Here is a 25,681-nt window from a genome sequence, read left to right on the forward strand (position 1 = left end):
AATGCTATAAAGGTTAAATTTGTAGATAAAATTTGCAAACTAAATAATGTATCATTAATAAAAATGAGCACGTTTATCAACACTTAAACCATAATCCAATCATCATAGTCATAACTCAATTTGTATGCCAAGGAGGGCCTCTGCTCTGTTTCATAGTCATGCATAAGAAATCTTTGCATGTAATAAGTTATCGAGGAATACTTGGGCTTAGAAGGTGGTTCACGTGAAAACGATCAGAATTCGAACACATTATTTATAGCTCCATTCGTTACATCAGTTTAATAATAAATAAATAAATAAACCACAAAGAAACGACTGATTCATCATGCGGTGCACTTAGAAGAATGATTGTTCAATTGGTTAGTTGACTGAGATAAACAAACAAAACCAAATTTACCAGATTATTCCTAAAAGAGACAATTGGGGAGATGAAGGGGGGAGGACGGTTCTCAGGGTTGGGTCTATTGGGTTTTCTTGTTTTTATTTTTGGTTATGTTTAATTTGTTTTCTTAAATATTTTGAAAAAACATTTATTTTTAAAGTTAACATTGGTTGGTTAGTGGAACACAAGGCAAGCTACTAGGAGGGGAGCAGACAGCGAGATTGATAGTGGTAAGCAAAAACTGTTCCTAAACATATGCTATTTTTTGTTCAAAAGGAAATCATTTCAGAAATTTGTCCCAGGCTACAAGTTTTGAACAGAATCAGCAGCTGCATCAACATTTTCTTCCATCTCAGCTGGCACTGTTTTCTCCCCGTCAATATTGGTACGCTTTGCAGCTTGTCCAGAGCGGAAAAAGACAACATCAAATAAAGGTTTAGCGCTGTTGTTGATCGACACAAAGACACACACATCACCACTTTCCAAATTATTGTCACGCACAACTTCCATCCAACCACGCCCGAATTTGGCCTTCTTTCCTTCTGAAAAATAATTCAAATCAACGGGCCAAGTTCCCACATTTGAAACTCGAAGGATGACTTCACAGGACTTTTTGATATGATGTACCTTGTGAAAATCAGACGGCAAAAACTGAAAAGAACACACAACGAAGAAAACAATGCAGAAAGGAGAAGGTAAGAAAATCTTTGAAAGAAACATTGATGATTCTTCTACTGATACAAGTAAACGAAATCTTAATGGCTCAACATGGACGTTCGTGGAATGCTTACTAAGAAATAAGAGCTGATGTAACTAGGACTCATGGCAACAACAAAAGAAGTAGGGTTTTGAGATTTGAAAGCAGTAGCTCTCTGAAGGGCTATACTGCCTCCACTTTCAGTTGGAACATCATATTTCCCTGTAAAAAAAGTAAAATATTACGAACAGGAAGAGAATAAAGGAACACAATATGGTTATGTAGAAACATATATGTTCTTTCGTTTTCACTTCTATCTTAGATTTTAGACTGCTTTACCGCTTGTAGTTGTTCTGCTTTTCTTCTGAGGCTGAGGATATGGTAATGAAGATTTCTTACTTGTTTTTCTTTGGTGGGATGGAAATTTGTCAAATATTACAACAGAATTATCACAAGAATCATCACTGGATCCATTACTAGAATTGTTATCAGAATCCTCACTAAACTCATCACTAGAGTCATCAGTAGAATCCTCATCCAAGATTTGAACAGAATCACCATCTGCTTGATCAGATTCTTCCATCTTAGGCACTGTTTTTCCCTCATCAATGCTACAACTGGCCGCTTCTTTAGAGCGGAAAATGAAAACATCAAATAAGGGTTTTACGTTGCTAGTTGACACAAAAACACACACATCACCAAGTTCCAAATTATTGTCACAAACAATGTCCATCCAACCACGCCTGAATGTGGCCTTTCCTTCTTCATATCTCAAATCAACAGTCCAAGTTCTCCCATCCGAAACTTGAAGAATGACCTCACAGGATTTCTTAATAGGACGTAGCTTGCAAAACTCAGATGGCAACCACTGGAAGGAACACAAAAATAACGAAGGATAGCATGAATGAGAAAGTAAAAAAGGGAATGAAGATTGAGAATATTAACGATATTATTTACTGACACATGAATACAAAATTTTATAAAGTTTACCAAGAGCCCAGAGTTGATATAACTGAGCCTCATGACAACAATGAAAGAAGGGTTTTGTGATTTGAAAGCAATAGCTCTCCGAAGAGCTACAACCTCTCCACTTGGAGTGCTAGACGACGTGACTCCATATTTTTCGGTTGGAAAATCACATTTTCCTGTAAAACAATTTGCAGTAGGATATTACAGATTAGCTGAAAACACAATACGTAATACAAATAGAAACAAACATGTCATTTTAGTTTCACTTCCGGTGAGATTTTATAATGCTTACCACTCCAACTTGTTATCCTTTTCTTGTGAGGCTGAGGACTTGGCAATGTAGATTTCTCCCTTGTTTTTCTTGGGCAAGGTAAAAATTTATCTAAGATCATAGCAGAATTATCACCAGAACCATCACCGGACTTGTAACTCAAATCGTCACCATAATCATCACTAGAATCATTTGCAGAATTGTCACGAGATTCATCATGAGAAGTTAGTTCCATCTTTGGCATTGTTAATGGATATTCAATCTCCGTGCAACTTTTATCAAATATACACACATTGAATTTGGAATTCCCCTCATATCGAAAAACCAGCCAGTGACCGCAATCTAGAGAGTAAAATTTGGAAAACTCTGGCCAACCATTGTCAAACCAAACCTCACCATCCCATCTTCTAAGTTCTACTATCCATTCTGAACCACTTGGAAGCTTAAGACATACTGGATTTGATATTCCTTCACCATATTTCATCACAAATTTCTTTGGAATTCCCTGCATAGCAGAAAACATCCCAAGTAACTGATCAAAAAATTGTGAAAAAAAAGTCTTCGTTTTTGTTGCTAATAAACAAACATAATCGTAATCATAAAATAACTGCAGCGGACATTTGTCACACGCATAAGAAACGGATAATACTTTCTCACTTGGTGTAGCCACACATATGTATGGATGACGAGAGAGAGGGAGAGAGACTCTTACAAATTTTCTGTCTTTGGAAGTGTCCTCTAGAATGATTTTGAAAAAATGGGGAGTCGTCGGAGAAAATATTGGCCGGTTAATATTTTCCGGGGGAGCGGAAGCCATAGACGTTGAATCAAAGGTCTTTCAAAACAGCACTACCGGTTTGTAGAAGGAAAGCTCTATTCACTAGGTTTTATCGATTTGAGCGTGGGGTGTTGGAGTACATAATTTTACCCCAAAAAAGTCCAGTTAATTCGGTTAGCTAAACGAGTCAAATTACTTGCCTTTAATTAGGTTGAATGCATACTCTGAACTAGGCCGGTAAAAGAGTTAGGTTTATTGGGTTTGAGTTGGGTCCAACTCGACCCGTTAATTTGACGGATCATAACCTGTTAAGTTAACAGTACTTAACAGGTCATCCGTTTCAACTATTAACAATTTTTTTTTTTACCAGGTTAACAAACAAACAAATTAAAAAAAAAATGCAATTAAGCTCAAACAAAAACAAAACTTTGATTCAGGAGCAAAATCAACATACAACAATTAATTTGGATAAGCTTGGACGAATGCAAAAAAAGCAATGAAGTCCACGCTGGACAAAACAACCTCTGGCAATTCCTTTACTCCCTCTGCAAATTTCACCCCTGCTGGCGGAGTGGGTCTTCGGGATTTCGAAGAATTGCAGACTTTGTGGGATGTCAAAAGCTAAGTTGAGAATTGCGGCGTAGCAAAGGTGAGCGCGAGGGATTGAATCTGAGAGGTGTCTCTTTTCGCGTCCAGCTGATTGCAGCCATTCGATCCGCATAGGGCCACCCATTTGGGCTTAGGACTATTGAATTTACACAAAAGTCCTCACTAACGGGTTTTAACGGGTTTCACGGGTTCATCCAGAATAACCCGTTGATTAACGAGTTGACCCGTTAACCACTAGACCCGTTTATCATTCATCCGAATACTAATTTTAACAGGTCGTGTCGGGTTAACGGATCGGGTTGAAAATGTCAAGTCTACTATGAACCCAACATCCCAAAAAGACAAGAAATATTCTTTAAGGATTGTTTGGCACCTCATATTTTTTTGGAAAATTTTATTTGAACCCATATAACCTCTCTTTACACCCAACTTAAACTTCAAATGTGAATTGTCTTTTCTACCTTATTGCATAATTACCATCAAGTATAAGATGAAATTAATAATCAAATTAAAATGTATCAATAAACCCACCTAATAATCAAACTCTACCATCACACAATCTTTATCCAACGTTCATTCTAACTAAAACCTTAAGACGTTTTCATAGAGAAAAGCAAACTCTTTTTTACTGATAGATGATGATTTTGAAGTTTTAAATCCTCTAACTAAAGTATCAATCGATTTATACAAAAAAAAAAAAAAAAAATCATTTGATTTGATTTTTTTTTTTTTTTTTTTTTTTAAGAATTTAAAATTTAGGAACAAAATCAGCGCCTTTTCCATGATGCTTGCATATAAGAGATTTTTTTTTCTCCTCAATAAATGCCTCAATGTTTGCAGCAGAACGCTCTGCATGAAGTTGGTGTCTGCAGCAGAGACTTCATTCATGTGCTGTGAAGCATGCAAGAGGATACCGGTTGAAGAAACAAAGAAAGAGTGGAATAGTTAATCTCATGAGAAAAAAATTCTATTAGATAATGAACCTAGGAACAAATTTGAATCTTTTGGTAGCAGATATAATTGTATTCTACAACATTTTATAAAAGAAATTATATGACAGCTAAGCACATGTCGCTAGAGAGACAAATCTTGAATGAGTTGTAGAACATTGATTTTGTGTTTTTATATTCCAAATGGGTGTAAAGACAAATTTATATACTGAATTGAGTTTGCGAGGGTAATTTAGTTAGTAAATTTGGGTTAAAAGAGATATTGATAGTTTAATTAAAAACTAGCATATAGGCACACACAAAGTGTGTAAAATTTTTTTTTTTTATTTTTGTTTTTGAAGGACAATACTTGCATTCTCCTATTTAGTCAATACTTACCACAAGCAGCTACATCCCAACGGACTGCTATGCTAATTAGCTCTATTTGTATGCGAATAAAGAGGAAAATTTCTAATTCTAAAAAAGAAAGATGGATCATATGCAGTGCAGGTAAATTCGTATTACATAAATACTTAGTGCAGGTACAACTTCCAAAAACAAATGCAAAGAATCAATTAACTCGCTGAAAAATCAATTCAAAGAATGTAAAGAACTAATGTTACAAATCCTTCAACTTTAATATCATGTCAGCAGGTTAGTATGACATTCATGAATGTAATACGAATGCCATGTTACTGTATCACGCTTGATAATCCATCACAGTCAATCCATTTTCTTGCAGTGTAAGTTCAAACACGAACTAATGTCATTTGCTATACAATGTGCATCATGTGCAATGCCAAGCAATCCACGGCTTGAGAACCCAGCGCTGTAAAGACCATTTTCTGATTTCCAGTGATCTGGGAACCTCTTTTGTGGCATTCCATTGTCGTTAAAGTAGCAGTTGTCATCCTTCACAAGAAAACAATGAACAACGTTATTTGGACTGTATATATCATAAAGAGTAGCAATTCTTCGGTACATGCTAAGAAAACATTAGACATAAACGCATACCTTAAGCCAATTTAGAACGCTGCTTTTGTAGCCTGTAGCAAATATGATAGCATCGTACCAATTATAGATGCCATTTTCAAATCTGATTAGATTTCCTTCTATGCTTGTTATGGAAGGTAAGACCTGATGAAATTTTTTATCGATAGTTAATTATTTTAATTGTCAACAACATAAGTAAATGTTATAAATCTGCAAGATAAAGAATGAAGATATAAATTATGCATTAAAAATTATTTTACCGTTATTTCTCTGGTTTTAATCTTCTTAATGCAACCAACGTCGATAGTGGGGGATCGACCCTTAGTAGCCTTGAGATAAAAAGGTCCCTGTTTTGGCTTTTTAATTCCGTACTTGGATAAATTTCCGTACTTCAATTTGCCTAATCCTACGACAACCATGTCGACTATTGTAACTGGGAGGAGTTTTAACAAAACCATTCCAAAGAACACAATTTCCTTGCTGAGAACATGTACCTGCGATGTTTACAAAAGTTTAAATATTAATGTACCTGAAATAAGATGATCGATACAAATTTGAGTGCACATTCAAGGAGCTTAAAAAAAAGGAACAACTTTAGTTGTCCTTGTGTGGGAGAAAAAGGCAGGCAGAAGTTTTACCGGGCTACGGACAACAATGGAAGTATTAGCTCCCGAATTCGACAAATCATAAGCAATTTCCATGCCTGAATTACCAGAACCAACGACCAAAACATTTTTCCCACCATATTTCTTGCCGTTTTCATACTTGCTTGAATGAATGGCCTGCCCATTGAACCCATCCAAGCCACGCACTTGAGGAATATAACCTACGCTATTTTCACCACTTGCCACCACAAGAAACTTCCCAAGATACATTTCTTGTGCACCAGAAAGCGTGTTCTCGACCTTGACACACCATTTCTCTAAATCCACATCGTAGAAAGCAGACTTCACGCTTCGGTTGCACTTAGGGTTTATGTTGAATTGGGATACATAAGTATCCAAGTATTGAACAAACAAATTCTTGGGGACGTATGTAGGTGTATCTGAAGGGAAAGGCATATAGGGAAGTTCGCAAAATTGCTTTGCTAAGTGTAGCTTCAAACGATCATATGACTTTTTCTTCCAAAGAGAAGCATAGCAATCTTCTCTTTCGAGTACCGCATTTGCAATGTTAAGGTGATTAAGACACGCTGAGGTTGCTAAGCCGGCCGGACCAGCACCGACGATGACCACCTGCACTTCCTCCATTTCTATGTTGAATTTTGGTTAGGTGGTTTTGTCAAGTGACTGAAAGATTCTTGTTTTTGTTTTTCGGAATTTGATTCTGTGTACAACATATTACACGCTCAGGAATTTAAACCCAATAGTACAACACAAAGCCAACTTAGAATTACTAATTACAGGCAGGACTACTTACTCATTTCTAACAAATTTGTTGAATCAGTTGCAGCAGTACTGCGTATGAATAATTCCTGTGGTGTTTGGAGCACTTTGATGTGGAACCATGCGAACTTCTCCTGTCAAACTGTTTCGCTTTGCAAATACAGCCCAGCCAGCAGATATGTAGTTGAAACGAGTTACGCCAAACAACATCAAATTCACATGCCAGGTTTCATATTAGCCTATAAATGATAGGACAGCTAATTTAACAAAAATAATAGAGAAAGGAGACAAATATAGTCAAACAATAAAATCGATGAGTTTTTGTAAATTGATGATTTTTGTTGATGATTCGGAGTTATAAATTTTAGTTTATGGCATTAATACATGGTTTTAAAAATTAGTACAAGAGATGATCTTATTTTTCATTTTCGCACTAGGGCCCCAAAAGTTTCAGCTTTAGTTAGGTTGGCCGTATACCTACCACTACATATTTCTGAATACTTTTGCTTACCACCATCAAAATCTAAACTCATTCAACGATACTAAGTAGATTGGTAAGCAAATATGCACTCATGAATTGTTTGTGAAGAATTTGTTGGCAATATCAGTACGGCTCAAATATGAATTCGAAGGGCCTTTTTTTTTCTTTTTTTCTTTTTTTTTTTTTTATACAAAATCCAAATGCCTTTGAGTTACATGGATGTCATTATTTTGCACTTATATGTAGTAAAACCAGTAAAGTTTAATAATATTATATGTAGTAAAACCAGTAAAGTTTAATGATATTTCCTTAGCTAGAATTTTTGTCTGACAGAATTAAACTTATGCACCAGATTCCTAGTGTGGGACATCGATTCTTTAACGCATGTTGACATTGTTGAAAATGCATGTAATATGTCGATACGTTGTGCAAGCAGTAATTGATAATTTTATGCACGATATATTACCCATGACATATCAACAGTTTATCTTATTACCCATGTAATATGTCGATACAGTTTAATTACCGGACTAACTTTTAAAACTATTATGTGATGGATTTCTAGTAAAAACTTATGAGAGAAAAGGTAAAGAACAAAAGGAATTTTCAGAGAATGTTTTTCAGAGAGTTAGAGTGAATAAATCATAGCTGCTACTCTAGGTAATTTTATTGATTGATTCATTCCTTTACATTCCTTCTTATCTAGCTACAACCTTAAGTACATTGTCCTTCCATTTATAGTTGTGCTATATGTTCACATAAGCCATACACCTCACCTCTAATCTGAGACATACATGCGTCCAGTGTGAGATGGTTTTACACAACAGACAATTTGTGAACTTTGCAGAACTAGCAGCCTTGTCTTCAGGCTCTAGAACTCGAAGGCCGAGACGTGTTCCTTCCACGACCGCAATCGCAAGATCAAGAAGTCAGCAGCGCGCCCAATGCCACATCAACACATTTTACTCCCCCACCAAACTCGACCGACGAGTTGGCACGCCCCGCACATAACCAAAGGATGTAGTTAGTTTATTAATTACTCGGCATGCGTGCCACGTAGGATTGGTAGTTTTTAAGGTCAACAGCTTGACATTTTATAAAACTTAAAATAGCACATTAAAATTACAAGAAACAACTTTTAGTCAATAAATGTTTTAGGGTGAATTACAAAAAAATTACCTCAACTATTAGGCCAATCACAGTTTCATACCTCATGTTTAAAACATTTCAATGTCATACCTCAACTTATAAATTTGTTGTAATGTCAGACCTCCGTTAACTTTTCTATCAAATTGACCATTAAATGCTGACGTGGCTTGAGGCGGAGCCCAATTCCTATTAAAAAATTAATTAAATATTAAAAACTAAAAAATAAAATCATTTAATAATTTTTTTTAAATGAGGGACCCACTCCTACAAACCCATCCCCCCTTCTTCTCTATCCACCCGTGTCCCTCACCCCTAACCTTCCTTCACACTTGTGTCCTCCAACTCTTTTCTTCTTCCTCATCCCCCTTTCTCTCCCTCTCCCCCTCCTCCTCCTCTACCATATTCCCCTATAATCCCTACTATTGCACCCTTATTATCCTCAAGGGCGAGATTGCCCAAGTCAAAATCCCAGAAATTTTACACCGTGATTTTGAGGTACTTGGAGGAAGAAGGCAGAGATCATGAGAGAGAGTACGAGCTCAAGTTGTCAGAGCTCTTGACAAGGCTCTTGATGTGGGTCGATGTACGTGGAGTTGTTGGGGGTCGAGCTACGGTTTCGGAGATCGCAATATAGTGAAGGCTCAAAAAGGGAATTGGCGTCGGTTGGCGTTGTTGCAACAGTGCTGGTAGAGGTGGCGACGGAAACGATCTGCAAAGAGGACAGCGACGACGAGAGGGGTGGGCTTCGTCTGAGCCTTAGTTCTCATAGCCCATAGGAGAAGAAGAAAAGAGTTGAAGGATGAAGTAATTAGTCTAGGATTTGATGGACATTTAAGGGTTTTTGGAGAGTTGCAGAAGTAGGAAGACTTGACTGGAATTTGGCAGAGGTGGCTAGGTGGAGAAGACGATCGAGTAGGGAGGATGAAGACGAAGGAGAGTCATGGTGGGGTTCTAGTTTTGGTGGTGAAGGAAGGTTGGGGGTAGGGGACACAGGTGCATAGGGAAGAAGGGGGATGGGATTGTAGGTGTGGGTCCTCCATTTAAAAAAAAATTATTAAATGATTTTATTTTATTTTTTGTTTTTAATAACCTCTCCAATGTAGTCAAAGATAGATGGAGAGGTTGTTTTCATAATCTTTTCAATGAAGGACATGAAAGGAGTATTTCTCTGGGGGAGTTGAGGAACTCAAAAGAGTGTAGAAACTACTCCTTTTACCGTCGAATTAGGAAGGAATAAGTGGTTGTATAGCTTTGAAAAAGATGAAGCATAGAAAAGCAGTGGGCCCAAATGATATACCAATCGAAGTGTGGAAAGTCTTGGGAGTGACAAGTATAACATGGCTCACAGACCTTTCTGATAGGATTTTGAAAGCGAAGAAGATGCCAAATGAGTGGCAAAAGAGCACTTTGGTGCCTATCTACAAGAATAAGGGCGATATACAAAAGTACATGAATTATAGGGGTATTAAGCTAATGAGTCATACAATGAAGCTCTGGGAGAGAGTCATTGAGCATAGATTGAGTTAAGAGACACGGGTCTCGGACAACCAATTTGGGTTCATGCCAGGGCACTCAACCATGGAGGCAATCTATCTCTTACGAAGATTAATGGAAAGATAGAGAGATATGAAAAATGATTTACACATGGTCTTTATAGATTTGGAAAAAACGTATGATAGGGTCCCAAGAGATATTCTTTGGAGGATTTTAGAGAAGAAAGAAGTACGAGTAGTATATATCCAAGTTATAAAGGATATATATGATGGAGCAAAGATTGTCGTAAGAACTCATGAAGGACAAACCGAAAGCTTCCTCATAACTGTAGGGTTACACCAAGGCTCATCTTTAAGTCCTTACCTTTTTGCATTGGTAATGGATAAGCTAACGGGACATATTCAAGATGATATTCCTTGGTGCATGCTTTTCGCAGACGATATAGTGTTGATAGATGAAACTCAGGAAAGGGTAAATGCGAAGCTTAACCTTTGGAGAGAAGTGTTGGAATCTAAAGGTCTTCGCCTAAGTCAATCAAAGACAGAATATACGAAGTGCAAGTTCAGTGCAAATGGAAGCCCAAATGAGTTAGGGGTGAGGATCAGAGATTAGGAAGTACCAAAGAGTGACCAATTTCGCTACCTAGGATCTATCTTGCAAAAGAACAAAGATTTAGATAGAAACCTTAACCATAAAATACAACCTGGATGGATGAAGTAGAAGAGTGCATCTGGTGTGTTGTGTGACCATCGTATGCCACTGAAGCTCAAGGGAAAATTTTATAGGACGACAATAACGTCGGCGATGCTGTATGGCACTGAATGTTGAGCGGTGAAGCATCAACACGTACATAAAATGGGTGTAGTGGAGATGAGGATGCTTCGTTGGATGTGTGGGCACACGAGAAAGGATAAGATTAGGAATGAAGATATACGAGGTAAAGTAGGAGTAGCCGAAATTCAAGGAAAGATGAGAGAAAATCAGTTACGGTGGTTTGGACATGTGCAACGAAGGCCTACTGACGCTCCGGTTAGAAGATGCGACTACGGGACAGAGGTCCATGGCCAAAGGGGTAGAGAAATACCTGGAAGACTTTGGAAAAGACTCTAAGAAAAGACTTAGAGTATTTGGATCTAACGGAGGATATGATATAGAATAGCCAACCCCACTTAGTGGTAAAAGGCTTTGTTGTTGTTGTTGTTGTAGTAATATTTAATTAATTTTTTTAATAGGAAGTGGGCCTCGCCTCAAGCCACGTCAACATTTAACAGTCAATTTGACAGAAAATTTAACGGATGTCTGACATTGCAACAAATTTATAAGTTGAGGTATGATATTGAAATGTTTTAAACATGAAGTATGAAACTCTGATTAGCCCAATAGTTGAAGTAGTTTTTTGTAATTTACCCAATGTTTTATTACCTTATCAAAAGCCAACTAAAAATATAGAAAAAATGTCAAAATATTTGATTGAACAATATAAAAAGAAAAAGAAAAAGATTAGTTAGTGGATGTTCTTACCATAAAGAAAACGAAAAACTTAAGGCATTTAAATTGAGAGGTGGATTGTCTGTCGTCCCATTTTCATGTTCTCCTCATACCCTCCTGTGATGCATGGTTACGGTTAAGTCACGTCAACATTTTATATTAATTTTTTATAGAAATAATAAAACAAAAAGTAATAGGAATATAAAATGTTAACATGGCTTAACCGTGACCACACAAACAGAAAGGCATAGGAAGAGTATGGAAATGGAAGGGCAGACAATCCACCTCCTTTAAATGGCTATGAAGTTTATTTGTTTGCTACCAGACTTTGAAATGATTTATGGCATGTTTACGTACCCATAATCGAAATCAATTTACGGAATTGGATTCCGATTACGGCATACACCTTTATTTACATAATCTTGGGGAATCAAAAGACATATGGGGTTCACACGCATTAAGGAATCCAACTCCTAATTTTGGAGGAATTGGACTCCCTACAAAAGGGTGGTATTTCAATTCCTTGTGACTTGAGGAATCCGGAATGGATTTTATTTACCAATTATGCCCTCACTTGTTTCTAATTATCCCAACATTGCCCTTCATTTGGCACTCATTATGCCATCTTTTAATAAATAAATAAAAACTATTTATATATTTTTATATAGATGAATTTTATTATATAAATTTAATTCAATTAAGTAGTATGAAAATAATTTCTTTATGTAAGGGAAATTTAGTAATCAACCTAGTTTTCATTCCGATTGAAGTGAATTAGTAAACAATTTATATGGATTCAACATCATTTGTCACATCCCGACCCGGGGCGGATCACTTCCCGGGCCCGTTTCCACTACCGTAGCACGATATTGTCCGCTTTGGGCTTACCATTCCCTCACGGTTTTGTTTTTGGGAACTCACGAGCAACTTCCCAGTGGGTCACCCATCCTGGGAGTGCTCTAACCCTCTTCTCGCTTAACTTCGGAGTTCCTACGGAACCCAAAGCCAGTGAGCTCCCAAAAGGCCTCGTGCTAGGTAGAGATGGAATATACATATAAGGATCAGTCCCCTGGGCGATGTGGGATGTCACAATCCACCCCCCTTAGGGGCCCGACGTCCTCGTCGGCACACACGCGGCCAGGGTAAGGCTCTGATACCAATGTCACATCCCGACCCGGGGCGGATCACTTCCCGGGCCCGTTTCCACTACCGTAGCACGATATTGTCCGCTTTGGGCTTACCATTCCCTCACGGTTTTGTTTTTGGGAACTCACGAGCAACTTCCCAGTGGGTCACCCATCCTGGGAGTGCTCTAGCCCTCTTCTCGCTTAACTTCGGAGTTCCTACGGAACCCAAAGCCAGTGAGCTCCCAAAAGGCCTCATGCTAGGTAGAGATGGAATATACATAGCACAATATTGTCCGCTTTGGGCTTACCATTCCCTCACGGTTTTGTTTTTGGGAACTCACGAGCAACTTCCCAGAGGGGTCACCCATCCTGGGAGTGCTCTAGCCCTCTTCTCGCTTAACTTCGGAGTTCCTACGGAACCCAAAGCCAGTGAGCTCCCAAAAGGCCTCGTGCTAGGTAGAGATGGAATATACATATAAGGATCAGTCCCCTGGGCGATGTGGGATATCACATCATTCATGTCATTTTTTAATAAATAAATAAAACCTATTTATATATTTTTATATAGATGAATTTTATTATATAAATTTAATTAAGAATTAAATTAAATTAATTGGTATGAAGATAATTTATTTATGTAAGGGCAATATGGTAATCAACCGAGTTTTCATTTCGATTGAAATGAATTAGTAAACAACTTATATGGACTCAACATCATTCCTACTCTGATTCTAAACAGTTTTAGTAAACAACTTCAACAGGAATCCGATTCTGATTCCACCTCATTTCAATTCACCATCAATCCAATTCCTCCTTAATTTAATTTCTCTCAATTTGATTACGAATTAGTAAACGCACCCTTAGAGCAAAACGACTTAAGGATATATGGAGAGAAGGAGATGGGAGATAGAGAGAGCTGAATACCGAAAAAAAAAAAGAGTTGATTGATTTTGAAATCAAATTGGAATAGGTAAATTAGTTTATTTGACTCGTGAAACTATCATTTACTCTCACTTCATCTTTTGAAACTGGTTTCGTCTATTTTGTCCCATGAAACTGTCATTTTTGTCTTCAATTCATCCCATTTTCCATTCCATCAAATATATGTTAAATTAAAGAATGACATTTTATTTTTTATACAACTCTTTGCCTTCAACTTGAATACTAAAGTAACCCCAATTTCTTAATTGATTTCTCTCTGCGAGAGCTATTCCCTCCGACCCTTCTACTTCTCCATCTGATTGCCATTTTGAGAGTCGACGGCTTGGAATTTTTCTTTTTACCTTCTGCCTTCTTTTCATACCATAGTCCCCATCTTGTAGCCCCTTTCCCTCAACCCCACCCCTTCCATTTCTCCATCACCAACCTACACATCAATCAATTTCAACCATTTTCTTCTGCACAATCTTCCTTCTTCCTTACCCAAAAATTAGATCTTAAAGTTTTGGACCTAATTTGGAATTTCGATTGTTGTACTTTAAGATTTGATTTTGGCTTAGGGTGTGCTTGCCATTTTTGGGTTGATTTTGTTGTGCCTTGGTATTTGCAGATCCACTTTGGTTTTGGTTGCTCCATGGCAGCTACTCCGATGGGTGATGGCCGGAGACATGCGACGTTGGGCTGGTTCTACTTAATGGGGACTAAGGTTTTTTTGGATGTTTTTACTTTTGGGTTTACTACTTTTGATGTCTTGTTGTTTTCATTTGATGTTGGTGCCCCTCTTCCTTCTCACATTTGTGGATTTCACGTCTACAGTGGTTGGTCGGATCGTTCAAGAGTCATGTTTGACTTATCCTTTGATCGCTTGAAGATGACGCCTATTGCTAGTTCCGGTTGGATGCTACAATACCATCTTCTACAGATCACTTGTTGAGGCTTCGGTCTCCTCTTTGGTTCACCAGCTTCTGGCGGCGGCGGTTGCAGGAAGATTGAAGAAGTTGCTAGGGTTTCTTGTCTTTTTCTTTTTTCTGGGCTCCAATTTCTTTTGTTTTATTTGTGGCCTCATTTTTTGTAAACTTACTTGTTGGTAATGAAATGAACCTTGAACAAAAAAAAAAAAAAAAAAAATGGTAATCCCAATTTCATCGAAAACTCTAACTCAAACCCCTTGTCTCTTTTGCGGATTAGTGTAGAGTTGTAGCTGCAGCCGTTGGTAAAAGCAAATAATTGTTTGGGTTTTAAAAGCAAATAATGGTTTGGGTTTTAAAAGCAAATAATTGTTTGTATTTTAAAATCTAATTCAAGCCTTGAATTCAACTGCTCTACAACAGCTCTGCATCAATCTTCAAGAGAGATGGACGGGAGTTTGAATTAGAGTCATCGAAAATGGAAATTGAGATTGTTTTAGCAAACAAATTGGAGGCAAAAAATTGTGTTAAAAATAAAAGGTCCATACTATTGTTTAATTTAATGTTTATTTGACAAGATGAATGAAAATAGGGTGAACTGAGGCTAAATAAGACAAAAAAGCAGTTTCATAAGATAAAGTGAGACAAACAATTTCATGGCATAAAGTGAGACTAAAGGACAGTTTTATGGTGCAAATCAAGACTACTAAAATTTCGCACCCTATGTTAAATACTAACTAATGATTATTAAAATAAATAAGTAAAAAACTTACATGGACTTAAATAAATGTTAAATAATATGACGCGTACAAAAGTAGAAGGACCTCAATCAAAGTTCTATAACTCACAAAACCATCTTCAAACGATACGTCAAATCATAAGTGGAATACCACGTAATTAAATTTGAAAATAGAAAGAAGTTTCACCCGATATATCCATCTTACGTGGATTAATTATTTAATTATTTTATTGTGGTGGGTCTCAATAATGTACCAATTATAAATTTTGAAAATGGGTCTTACAAGTATTATTTATAATATATAAAAAAAAAAAAACAAATGAATTTGTGTTTCTATTCACTTGTAAGTGACAGGTCTTAGGCTCGATTCTCGCCCAAAGCGAATTTGAATCACCCTATTGCTAGTCCAATGTGAAACTTAACTTAAACTTTTCACCTCTTTAGTGTAAATAATATCGTTTATTAAAAAAAAAACAAATGGATTGAAGGATGAGAAAATTTGACATTGGCACATTAGCCATCACATCAACATTTGACATTTATTAGCCAAACAATGTTGAAGGTTAAGAATGATAAGTTACCCTTTTGTATTCAATTGTGATTTTAAAGATTTTAATGAATTTATAAATCCATGATATTTTTTATATAGAGGAAATTGTAGCAATGGTCCTTCAACTATAATTTAATTGAAGTAATGGTCATTCAACTAAAAATCTATGCCCATTGGTTTCTTAACTCATCAAAACGTGCATATGTGGTGCTTTTTCGTCAACTCAGGTTAAACTTCCATCAAAATGAGCACGTGTTACGCACGTGAGATTGAATAAAGGGGCAAATATAGAAAATTAAATGAGAAAAATTGTAGCAATGGTCCCTCAACTTTAACTCAATTGAAGAAATGATCTCTCAACTTTAACTCAATTGGAGCAATAATCCCTCAATTTTAACTCAATTAAAGTAATGGTCCCTCAACTTTAACACAATTACAAATTCATGGCTTACGTGTAGAAAACAGGAATCCAATTTATATAGAAAACAGAGAGTTTAAAAACATAATTGGATAAAGAAGACGCTAACCGCGGGACACCAAAGCAATCCATCAATCTACCGGCCAAACTCGCGTTTAATTCTCCCACATTTACGCCCAAAGTTTATAAAATCGGAACGTACATTAGACCCATGGTTAAACACTCAAACTACAAGACCCATTTTTGTAATTTGGCTTCACATAAAACCCCGAGCGTAAACCCAGCAACAACATACCCCCGACATGCGCCACCTCCTAAAACCCCTCCGCCACCATTTCCGCCGTCTGCGGTGGGCCCACCACAAGGCCCAGAAGCCGGCACCGACCCCCTCAGCGCAACCGAGACCGCCACGGCCGCCGCAGAAGCCCGAGAGCTTCACCTTCCACGACCACACGTGGGAGGACCCGTACAACTGGATGTCGAAGCTCAACGACAAGGTGGCGATGCGGCACCTGGATATGTACATGGAGCAAGAGGAGAAGTACACGGAGGCCGTCATGTCCGGCACCGACCGCCTCCAGAGCAAGCTCCAGTCCGAGATGGCCTCTCGCATCGCCTCCGACCTCTCCACCCCTCCCCTTCGCTGGGGCCCCTGGTATGAACAGTAATTATCACCTCAATTTCGTCCATTTTCTGGGTTTCCGGCTTGAGAATCAGACGTTTGCAGGTTGTACTACCGCCGCGTGGAGGAGGGGAAGCAATTTCCGGTGCTCTGCCGGAGACTAGCGAGTTTAAACGACGAATTCATTTCACACAAATCGCCGTCTTCCGGATTCGATTTCACTTCGGGAAAAAGGATCGAGCAGAAGCTCATTGATTACAATCAGGAATCACAAAGATATGGGGGTAAATTTCTAATCTTTTACTAATTTTTGTTAAAAGCTGGATTTTTTTTTTTTTTTTTTTTTTGGAAATTGAGTTTGAGTTGAATTTTGTGTAGGTTATGCTTACGAAGAGTTATCGGAAGTATCGCCGGATCATCGATTTATAGCTTACACAATGTATGATAAGGAGAGTGACTTGTTTAGATTATCTGTTAGGAATTTGAATTCTGGTGCATTGTGTAGTAAGCCGAAAGCAGAGCGTGTTTCGAATTTGGCTTGGGCCAAAGACGGGCAGGCATTGCTTTATGTTGTCACTGATGAAAACAAGCGGCCTTATAGGTCAGTAATTTGCGAATTTCTACTATTTATGTGTGCTATTTTGTTGTACCGGAGTGAAAATGTTGGTAATTCTAGCCTTTTCGATCAATCAGGATATATTGTAGCACGATTGGATCAACCGATGATGATGTTTTGATTCTGGAAGAACCAAATGAAAATGTTTATGTTAACATCCGACATACTAAAAATTTCCAGTTTGTGACAGTGCATACTTTCTCCACCACGTCTTCCAAGGTACTGTTTTGAAGATGACTTGTATTGGTAATAGGCTAAAGCATCAATTTTAGTTCAAGTGATATAGTAATTAGTAATTGTGACCTCTTTTTAGGTGTTTTTGATAAATGCAGCTGATCCATTGTCCGGTATGAACTTGGTTTGGGAGTGTGAAGGTATAGCCCATGGCATACTTGAGCATCATCAAGGATATCTTTATCTGTTTACTGATGCTTCAAAAGAGGGCCAGTCAACCGATTACCATTATCTTCTTCGTAGTCCTCTAGATTCTTCTTCAAGTCCAAGAATATGGGAGGTCTGTGGTTTAACTTTACATTATTATTTTTTTTTTTTAAATCAATCTTTCGTCTTTCTATTTCAAAATTTTCTGCTTTTGAATGTTTGTGATTATTTCCTGGTGATATGCCCTATAGCAGTTCTCTTTGTTATTAACATGACATTTTGTTTAGTAGCTTTCTTTTTCCAGCATTTAGTATGAGCATTTCAGTTCGATTATCTGTTTTATCTTGAGTGATATTTCTTGTTTAATGTGGATAGTTAAACCCAGGCAATAATTTACTTTCTTATTTACCGCAGAATGTATTCGCCAATGACAAGGACTGGGTTTTTGAGGATCTTGATTTCAGCCATACACACTTAGTAGTTATTTTAAGGGAAGGGCGAAACTTTAAACTTTGTTCAGTCACTTTACCTTTGCCTGCTGGGAAGGTAGGTCAACTGCATCATGCATTGTTAACAATAATTTCAATGTGAAAGAATTTGAAATATGCTCTTGACTATTATTATTCTCATTTTTTTCACCTCATGCTGTATCAGGGGGCAGTGCATCTAAAAGAGCTTCACCCCCAATTCCTGCCCCTTCCAAAATATGTTTCGCAAATATCACCTGGACCAAATTATGATTATCATTCATCAGTGATGCGCTTTACAATAACATCGCCAGTGGTACGTGAGTTACAATGATCACTTCTAAAGACTGGCAGGATTCTTCCATAGATTTATGCTTTCATAATGTGTTTCCATCATAGAAACGAAGTTGTTAAAATGTCAAGACTGTAATTTGAGCTCCCTTGTTTGAATGGGTTCTGTAAATTAATCCTTATGCCAAACAACTAATCTCAAAATTTTGATTGTCTACCTGGTTTGGTTTAGAATTTGCAATGTATTTGAAGTTCAAGGTTTTCACTTTTCAGGTTAGGTTTATTAAGCACAATAGACATCATTCTGTTTTATGGTTACTGAATTTGTACCACTCTGGGTAGCACCAAAAGGAGAGTATGAGGTTTCATAACCATTGTGCACATGTGTTTGGAATCATCTATCCATTTGTGTTCCATGTCCAAAGTCCAAATTATGAACCCAATCTTCTTAACTTTCGCAGATGCCCGATGCTGTGGTTGATTATGACCTGTCAAATGGAAAGTGGAATATCGTTCAACAGCAGAATATTCTTCATGAAAGAACACGGGTTTTGTATGGAACAACTTCCATAGAAAGCATCAACGAGGAGACCATAAATTCAAAACCTTTGAATTTTATAATTGATGCCAACTCTGATGATGCTCAGTTGTGGAATGATCTTTCTGAGTTTTATGCTTGTGAACAGTATAATGTATCTTCTTATGATGGAGTTTTTGTTCCATTGACTGTTGTATACTCCCGTAAAAACAAGAAAGAGGATCAGAACCCTGGATTGCTTCATGTCCATGGAGCTTACGGTGAGCTTCTGGACAAGCGGTGGCGGAGTGAGTTGAAAAGCCTTCTTGATCGTGGTTGGACCATCGCGTATGCTGACGTTAGGTCTGGTTTGTCTTGAATACCATTTCTAAGTTACTCCAGGCTTAGTTTCATTCATACCGAATAAACTTGGTAGATTTTTAACTAAAATTGTTCTGTGGAGGTAGGGGTGTAGTTTGCATCTGATGCACTGCGAAAGTCACATTATTTTTCCTTCCTAATAGCCTTGTGATTGCCTACTAACCATGTTTGGATAATATTCCCAGAGGTGGAGGAGGTGGAGGTAAGAAGTGGCACCATGATGGAAGGTGTACAAAGAAGATGAATTCCATCAAAGATTACATCTCCTGTGCCAAATTCCTCGTTGACAAAGAAATTGTCCATGAAGACAAGCTTGCTGGTTGGGGTCATAGTGCTGGAGGACTCGTCGTTGCTTCAGCCATCAATCAATCCCCATATTTATTTAAGGCTGCAATTTTGAAGGTAAACATGGATCGTCTTCCGCTTTTAATTTTAATTGTGTTTTAGGTTACCCATTAGTTCTTTTTGTACGGTTTTAGTGTGGTTTGCTTTGGTTGGGGTCTAGTTTTGTTTTGCTTCTCAGCACGAAGAGATTGTCATGATATTCTCTTGACAATTGTAATTTGGTTATTGAAAGATCATTGGTAATTGAGGGAAACTAATACATTGGGAACTGACATTTTGCAAGCATATGTCTGTAAGGAGGCATTTCATTCTTTATTTTTTTGGTAAATAAATACATAGTCATGCTGAATTTCTTCTTATTATCTTTATAAATTAATTCATTTCCTCTGTGCTTCAGGTTCCATTTTTAGACGCAGCAAACACTCTTCTCGCTCCCATTTTACCGCTTACAGCTGCTGACTATGAAGAGTTTGGATACCCTGGGGACATTGATGATTTTCATGCTATACGTGACTATTCTCCTTATGACAACATCCAGAAGGATGTTCTTTATCCAGCTGTCATGATCTCCTCATCTTTCAATACACGGTAATTTTTCATCTACCCTTTGTCATTTTCACTTTTCAACTGTTTAGGATTTTCACAAGTCAGAAAGTGGCATGTTTCAGATTTGGAGTTTGGGAATCTGCAAAATGGATCGCACGGGTTCGTGAACTTACAATTTATGACCAAAATCGTCCGGTACTGCTTAATTTAACAACCGATATAGTGGAGGAAAACAGGTACCTCCAGTGCAAGGAGTCGGCACTGGAGTCTGCATTTCTTATAAAGGTGATGGAATCTTAGATCCTATTTCGCTTTCCCTGTCCGTAGTGAATCTGTTGATCAGCAACCGAGAGTCTAGATGCTGGAAACAAGTGTCACTCACAAGGTCTTCATACGAAATTGGTATGACCTAATTTAGTTTGTTATGCTAAAGCAACCTATGGAATCAAGCCAGAAGAGCATCCCCCGAGAAACTATAGTGTGGTTTGTAACACAGTCACGTGATATAACCAATTCACGTGTTATATAATGTATGGCACAAGTTGCTTTCAACTATATATATCAAATTGTGATGGTGATTTTGACCGGCACTATCATGATATAATAGTTTAGTTGGCAACTACAAATTCAGTGGGATCAAATTTGTCAACTGATCACTGTCATCACCCACCCTGAGAAAGTTTCCATTAGAAGTTCGGTCTTCCCCAAGTACCTACTTCCTCTCCCCACGTAAGGATACCTTAATGTGGGATATGCTATTTGCTGGTTAGCTGTCATTGCTTTGGTTCTTTACAAGTACTGGTCGAAATGATCGCTAATTTGATCGTTATGTCATCAATATTTAGTTGATATTTGATTTAAAACCAAGGACTCGCCGAAATAATGAGATTTTAAATCTCAATTGTTCAAATGATCGACATTTAACGGAGATGTGATCAATGCTTGGTTGATATTTTATTTTAATCAGTTTCAGCCGTTGGATTCGTAAATTGATCATTTCGGTTGTCCCTAAAGCCTTGAACAGATAACATAAAAGCAGTAATTGTTGTCAGTGATGACAAGCTTCAAATCTATTTACCCCTCAACCACGGACGCCATCGTCGGTTTCGGTTCAATTTGATTACAGAAAAACACCGGTGACAATCGGACCAAACCAAACCGTCATTAGCCAGCTCGGTTTGCCGGATTTCCAAGTCCCTAGGGTGAAACTTATCACACATCTTCGGAAGAAGAATGCTTAAAAGAAAGAGTGCAAAACCCATGAATCTTCTTTTGCAACAAGTCAATTATATCATGAATTGTACAAGAGCAGAGTGAGTAATGGGAACAATTCCAAGTAAAATAAGTCTGCTAAACCAACTCTACAACAACCCTTTCTTTCTAGCAGAAAATAGCAAACAAAGTAAAATAAGTCTGCAATAAAAAAAACTATAGGGCAAAAGGGGAGAATACAGAGGTTAACAAATTCATCTACCTGCATCGATGAGCTATTTGTGGAAGAACAAAAGAATGCTACCACACAGAAAAGTCAGGAACTAAGGCCATTCCATCCCTTCGGCATGGAAGTCATCTGCTCGGATGCTCAGACAGTGGTAACCAATAAGTTTCAATGTAAAATAGGTCATTTTCTTTCTCAACTTTGAACAATATCATTGACAGATGCAACAGATTTCGTCTCAGATTCTTCATCGACAGTTGACAGCCCACCATCTCTGATAAAGGTTGGATTAAGAAAATTTGCTACAAAAGCCCATAACTTGTAAACATCCTCAAAGTTGGTTAGGAATCCCAAAGAAGCTGTAACAACCTCAAGCCGTACGAACTCGCTTTTTCTACCATTTCTGCCCTTCTCCATTGGCCTGCAAAGGGTAGTATCTTGAAGATTCAAAACTCCATCTTTCTGTCTTGGACCATCCATGATTCGTATGTGACTGAGGAAACCAATGCCAAGCGCGATTCCTTCTTTTTCAGCCAGCTTCTGTACAACTTCTGGATTGATCAGCCCTCTATTCCGGTCTTTGACATTGAAGGCTACAGCTGCTCCCCTTTCGTATTTTATTTTTGGGCCATAGATGTGAACAAGATTTGTTCTTTTGTCTCCATCTGATCCAGGCAATCTTAGCTGTAGCAAAGAGGTCACAAGCCAATTGACCAAAAATCGAAGCCGGGAGGTGGTTTTATTGAGACCTAACGTATTGACATGATCAAGATGCCGACATATTATCTCGGGTTCCCTCCTGTCCCAGTCTTGCCCATCACCATATTCCCCATCACTAGCGGAATCTTCAGCCTCCAGACTAGTCACAGAAATTTCTCCTGTTTCAAGATTATGGCTTACATGGCCTTTTTCAGTGCTAAAGGACACCCTTCTCCCCCGGCTTGGTTGCTCATTCTCTTCCAATCCAAAAAACCTACCATTTCCAAATTTACTCCCCTCCCTTCTCCCTAACAACCTAAACTCACCTTCAGTTTCTCTTCTTATGGTGCAACCTCTAATCTCTCTGCAACTTCCAACGGTTGATCCATTTTCTAGGTTCTGATGCTGAGAAGTGGAAGTTGAATTTTCGTGACAAAATCCATTTGTGCCAGAATTCAACAGTGACCCATTGGACAAGGGTTCAGTGGTTCTGCATTCTTCTTGGATCTCTCCATTACACTGATCAGAAGCCCCTTTACCATTTCGTGAAGTGGGACCTGCTTCTGCAAATTGTTCTTCATTGACCTCCTTGACAGAGTCCAGCTCCTGAGAAATTGATAGGACAGCGGCGTCAAATGATAACACATGACAGTCATCATGTGGCCCTGAGTTTACCTTTTTATCATCAAATATGGGGCTGCCATACAGCCTAGAAGCAGGTTTTGGGGAAACTTGCTTACGATTCTTCCGGCCAGAAAACCAAAATGGAGGCAGAGGCGAGGCAATCTTATGTTTGTTAATCTGACCAGAATGGTCGGAACCCATTGGGCTCTGACCCAAGTCAATCCAATACGAATTGTCAGAGGAATCGTCTTCACTGAAGATTGGGCTCTTCATAACCTCCCCCGCTGAGACACTCTCAGCTTCTTCAAATAAGGCGCTCGTCCCATCCCTGTCAGAGCTGTTATCATGCTCCATCTCAGTCTCAAATACATCCCTCACCTGAGAAGATGTGTATGCTCCAGAGAAAGCAGGCATCGGCTTTCCCTGCTGAGTTTCAGTGGTTATCTCACCATTTTCAGCTACTTCATCATCCTCAGTTCCGGCCAATTTCTCCAGACCATCTATCGAATCACTAAGATATAATGGGTATTCAGGGGTAATCTTCACCATTCCAGACCCAGTTGACCCTGACTGATTTTGAAGGCATCCGACTACTGATTTCTTAATCAGAAGACATCCAAATCCAGTTGGATCAAACCCAAAAACCTTGTAAAACGATGTGATGATAAAATCAGGCCGGAAAAGGGACAGTCCAAGTGAATCCATGTCCTTTGGACCCAACGACCCTGCATCAAGCAAGACATGCCAATTGTTCTGCTGAGCCAGTGCCATCCACTGGTAAGAATACTTGGCCCCAGTAACCCTAGACTGTACCGGAAACACAAAAAGCCCGGCCGCAGAATCCTTCTTCCTCCTCTTCTTAATCGAAATCTCCTTTCTCAAATCAGTGGTGCAGAGTTTCAATGTTGGCCACTTAAACCAAGCACTGTGAACCTTCGCACCTTTCTCTCTAGCACTCTGAGCCATCCAATTCACAGACTGGCTCTCATAATCGAACATCGTCAACAATTTCTTGTTCGTATGAAAAGGGTACGATTCGGCCAACAATTTAAATGCAGAACCTCTACTCACAGTAAAAACAAGACCATATTCACTCTCAGGAATGTTTAAATAATCCATAATCCTAGTTTTTATATCATGTTCCACAGAGCCTTTCTCAGCACCGCCATAAAGTGCGTGATTATTCAAATTAGCAGTTATCTCAGACAAGCTAAATGTTGAAGAATCCCAATAGTGCAGTGTCTGAAGGTACGAAAAAAGCCCGAAACCGCAGTAATCAAGGCATACCTTTGGAGACAAATGTGCATACTCCTCTACCCTCAGCTGATCGATCTTCTCCGAAGACTGGTAATTCGAGTACATGGTGAGGAACTTCGTGAATGCTTCATGGAGGTCAGGGATGGCGTCTTCAGACTCAAAAATCCGGTCAGCAGCAAGGGCAGTGGCACAGAGAAACTCCCGCTGAGCATGGAGCCTGGCGAGCGATCTGGACCTTCCAATCCCCTCGTCCTGGTTGGCAATGGCCTCAGACTCCATGTCCTGAGATTTGAAGAGGAACCCATCTTCTGAAGCTTCCTCCAGAGCCTCTCTGAGCTTGTTTTCTTGAATTTTCCGGAGAATTGACGGGTTTCTCTTGGCGTCGGAGTCCGAATCCGACCCGTTTTTCTTCCCGCTGGTGCTGCTCTTCCTGTCCAGGAACAGAGCAGCGCAGTAGGATAAGGGCTTCCATAGTGAAAAATGCATGAAACCCTAATTCCTCTTTTGGGAATTGAGATTTGGGGGAGATTAAGAAAACCCAAATCTTTATTTTTTGAGATTTGGGTTGAATTTTCAGAAAGGTGGTGTCTTTACAGAGATCGGAAAACCCCCATTTGAAAGGAAGCTGGTGGCTGAGTGAAGCAACTCCTTCCAGCTCAAAAAACACCACCAAACGTCAACTGCCAGTGCAGCAGCACAGTTAATGGGAAAGCAAGCCCACCACCACCTCTACACCAAATGCTCTCATTCACTCAGATTCTTGGTAAAACCAAATCATATTCGTGTGTTGATTATTTGGCAACCACCAATGGCCTCTCTCTCTCTCTCTCTCTCTCTCTCTCTCTCTACAACTCTCTCTCTGAGTCTCTACAATCTTCTTCCCACACTAATCCCTGGCTAACAAACAGAGAGAAAAGGACATTGACTTTCACAAATCCTATGCCAACTGGTGTGTTGTAACTTGTTTATGCATTTTGCTTTCCAATTTTTAATCAATCAATCTGTCCCTGATAATTAACAGTCAGGTTTTAGTTTTGGAATTGTTGGCGGTGGGACCCTTTGGAGCCACTTTCCCCTAGTGGTCAATGGTGAAAGGTCAAATGATCAGTTGGCTAAAGCTGATTTCTGTCCAACTAGGCAGCTCGAATGGATTTCACACAGCTCCTCACCCCTATTTTATTCCAATCTTAA

The 25,681-nt window shown here is 38.6% G+C and overlaps 4 protein-coding genes and 1 long non-coding RNA gene across 7 annotated transcripts; 2 read left to right on the forward strand and 3 right to left on the reverse strand.

Annotated features, from left to right (window-relative positions):
* Nucleotides 1-317: 317 nt before the first annotated feature.
* Nucleotides 318-3,201, reverse strand: LOC125471217 (B3 domain-containing transcription factor VRN1-like). Its single transcript, XM_048571414.1, has 6 exons — nucleotides 3,032-3,201; nucleotides 2,341-2,824; nucleotides 2,070-2,224; nucleotides 1,419-1,947; nucleotides 1,174-1,301; nucleotides 318-1,033 (listed from the first exon to the last, which is right to left on the reverse strand). Exons 1-6 carry the CDS (start codon nucleotides 3,134-3,136, stop codon nucleotides 686-688), a joined length of 1,749 nt encoding a protein of 582 aa, XP_048427371.1. The 5' UTR covers nucleotides 3,137-3,201; the 3' UTR covers nucleotides 318-685.
* A 2,157-nt stretch (nucleotides 3,202-5,358) lies between these two features.
* LOC125471182 (probable indole-3-pyruvate monooxygenase YUCCA11) lies at nucleotides 5,359-6,878 on the reverse strand. Its single transcript, XM_048571343.1, has 4 exons — nucleotides 6,267-6,878; nucleotides 5,889-6,122; nucleotides 5,650-5,772; nucleotides 5,359-5,547 (listed from the first exon to the last, which is right to left on the reverse strand). Exons 1-4 carry the CDS (start codon nucleotides 6,876-6,878, stop codon nucleotides 5,359-5,361), a joined length of 1,158 nt encoding a protein of 385 aa, XP_048427300.1.
* Nucleotides 6,879-13,687: 6,809 nt separating this feature from the next.
* Nucleotides 13,688-15,112, forward strand: LOC125471200. The gene is made up of 2 exons (XR_007253487.1): nucleotides 13,688-14,397; nucleotides 14,508-15,112. It is a non-coding gene; the product is annotated as an uncharacterized LOC125471200 (long non-coding RNA).
* A 1,335-nt stretch (nucleotides 15,113-16,447) lies between these two features.
* On the forward strand, nucleotides 16,448-21,062 carry LOC103965191 (dipeptidyl aminopeptidase BI). Of its 3 annotated transcripts, none has more exons than XM_048571416.1 (11): nucleotides 16,448-16,970; nucleotides 17,034-17,212; nucleotides 17,307-17,529; nucleotides 17,622-17,763; nucleotides 17,858-18,058; nucleotides 18,340-18,471; nucleotides 18,580-18,708; nucleotides 19,145-19,563; nucleotides 19,767-19,983; nucleotides 20,324-20,514; nucleotides 20,578-21,062. In XM_048571416.1, exons 1-11 carry the CDS (start codon nucleotides 16,609-16,611, stop codon nucleotides 20,681-20,683), a joined length of 2,301 nt encoding a protein of 766 aa, XP_048427373.1. In that variant the 5' UTR covers nucleotides 16,448-16,608; the 3' UTR covers nucleotides 20,684-21,062. The 3 variants fall into 3 exon arrangements, with proteins under 3 accessions (XP_048427373.1, XP_048427372.1, XP_009376479.2); XM_048571415.1 differs by having other exon boundaries at nucleotides 16,459-16,970; nucleotides 20,595-21,062; XM_009378204.3 differs by having other exon boundaries at nucleotides 16,464-16,961; nucleotides 20,595-21,062.
* A 677-nt stretch (nucleotides 21,063-21,739) lies between these two features.
* On the reverse strand, nucleotides 21,740-25,458 carry LOC103965192. The gene has a single exon (XM_009378206.3). It carries the CDS (start codon nucleotides 24,974-24,976, stop codon nucleotides 22,106-22,108), a length of 2,871 nt encoding a protein of 956 aa, XP_009376481.2. The 5' UTR covers nucleotides 24,977-25,458; the 3' UTR covers nucleotides 21,740-22,105.
* Nucleotides 25,459-25,681: the final 223 nt, after the last annotated feature.

The sequence above is a fragment of a genome, unplaced genomic scaffold (assembly GCF_019419815.1).
Source record: "Pyrus x bretschneideri cultivar Hongxiangsu unplaced genomic scaffold, Pyrus_bretschneideri_v1 Contig59, whole genome shotgun sequence".
NCBI classification, from domain to species: domain Eukaryota; kingdom Viridiplantae; phylum Streptophyta; class Magnoliopsida; order Rosales; family Rosaceae; genus Pyrus; species Pyrus x bretschneideri.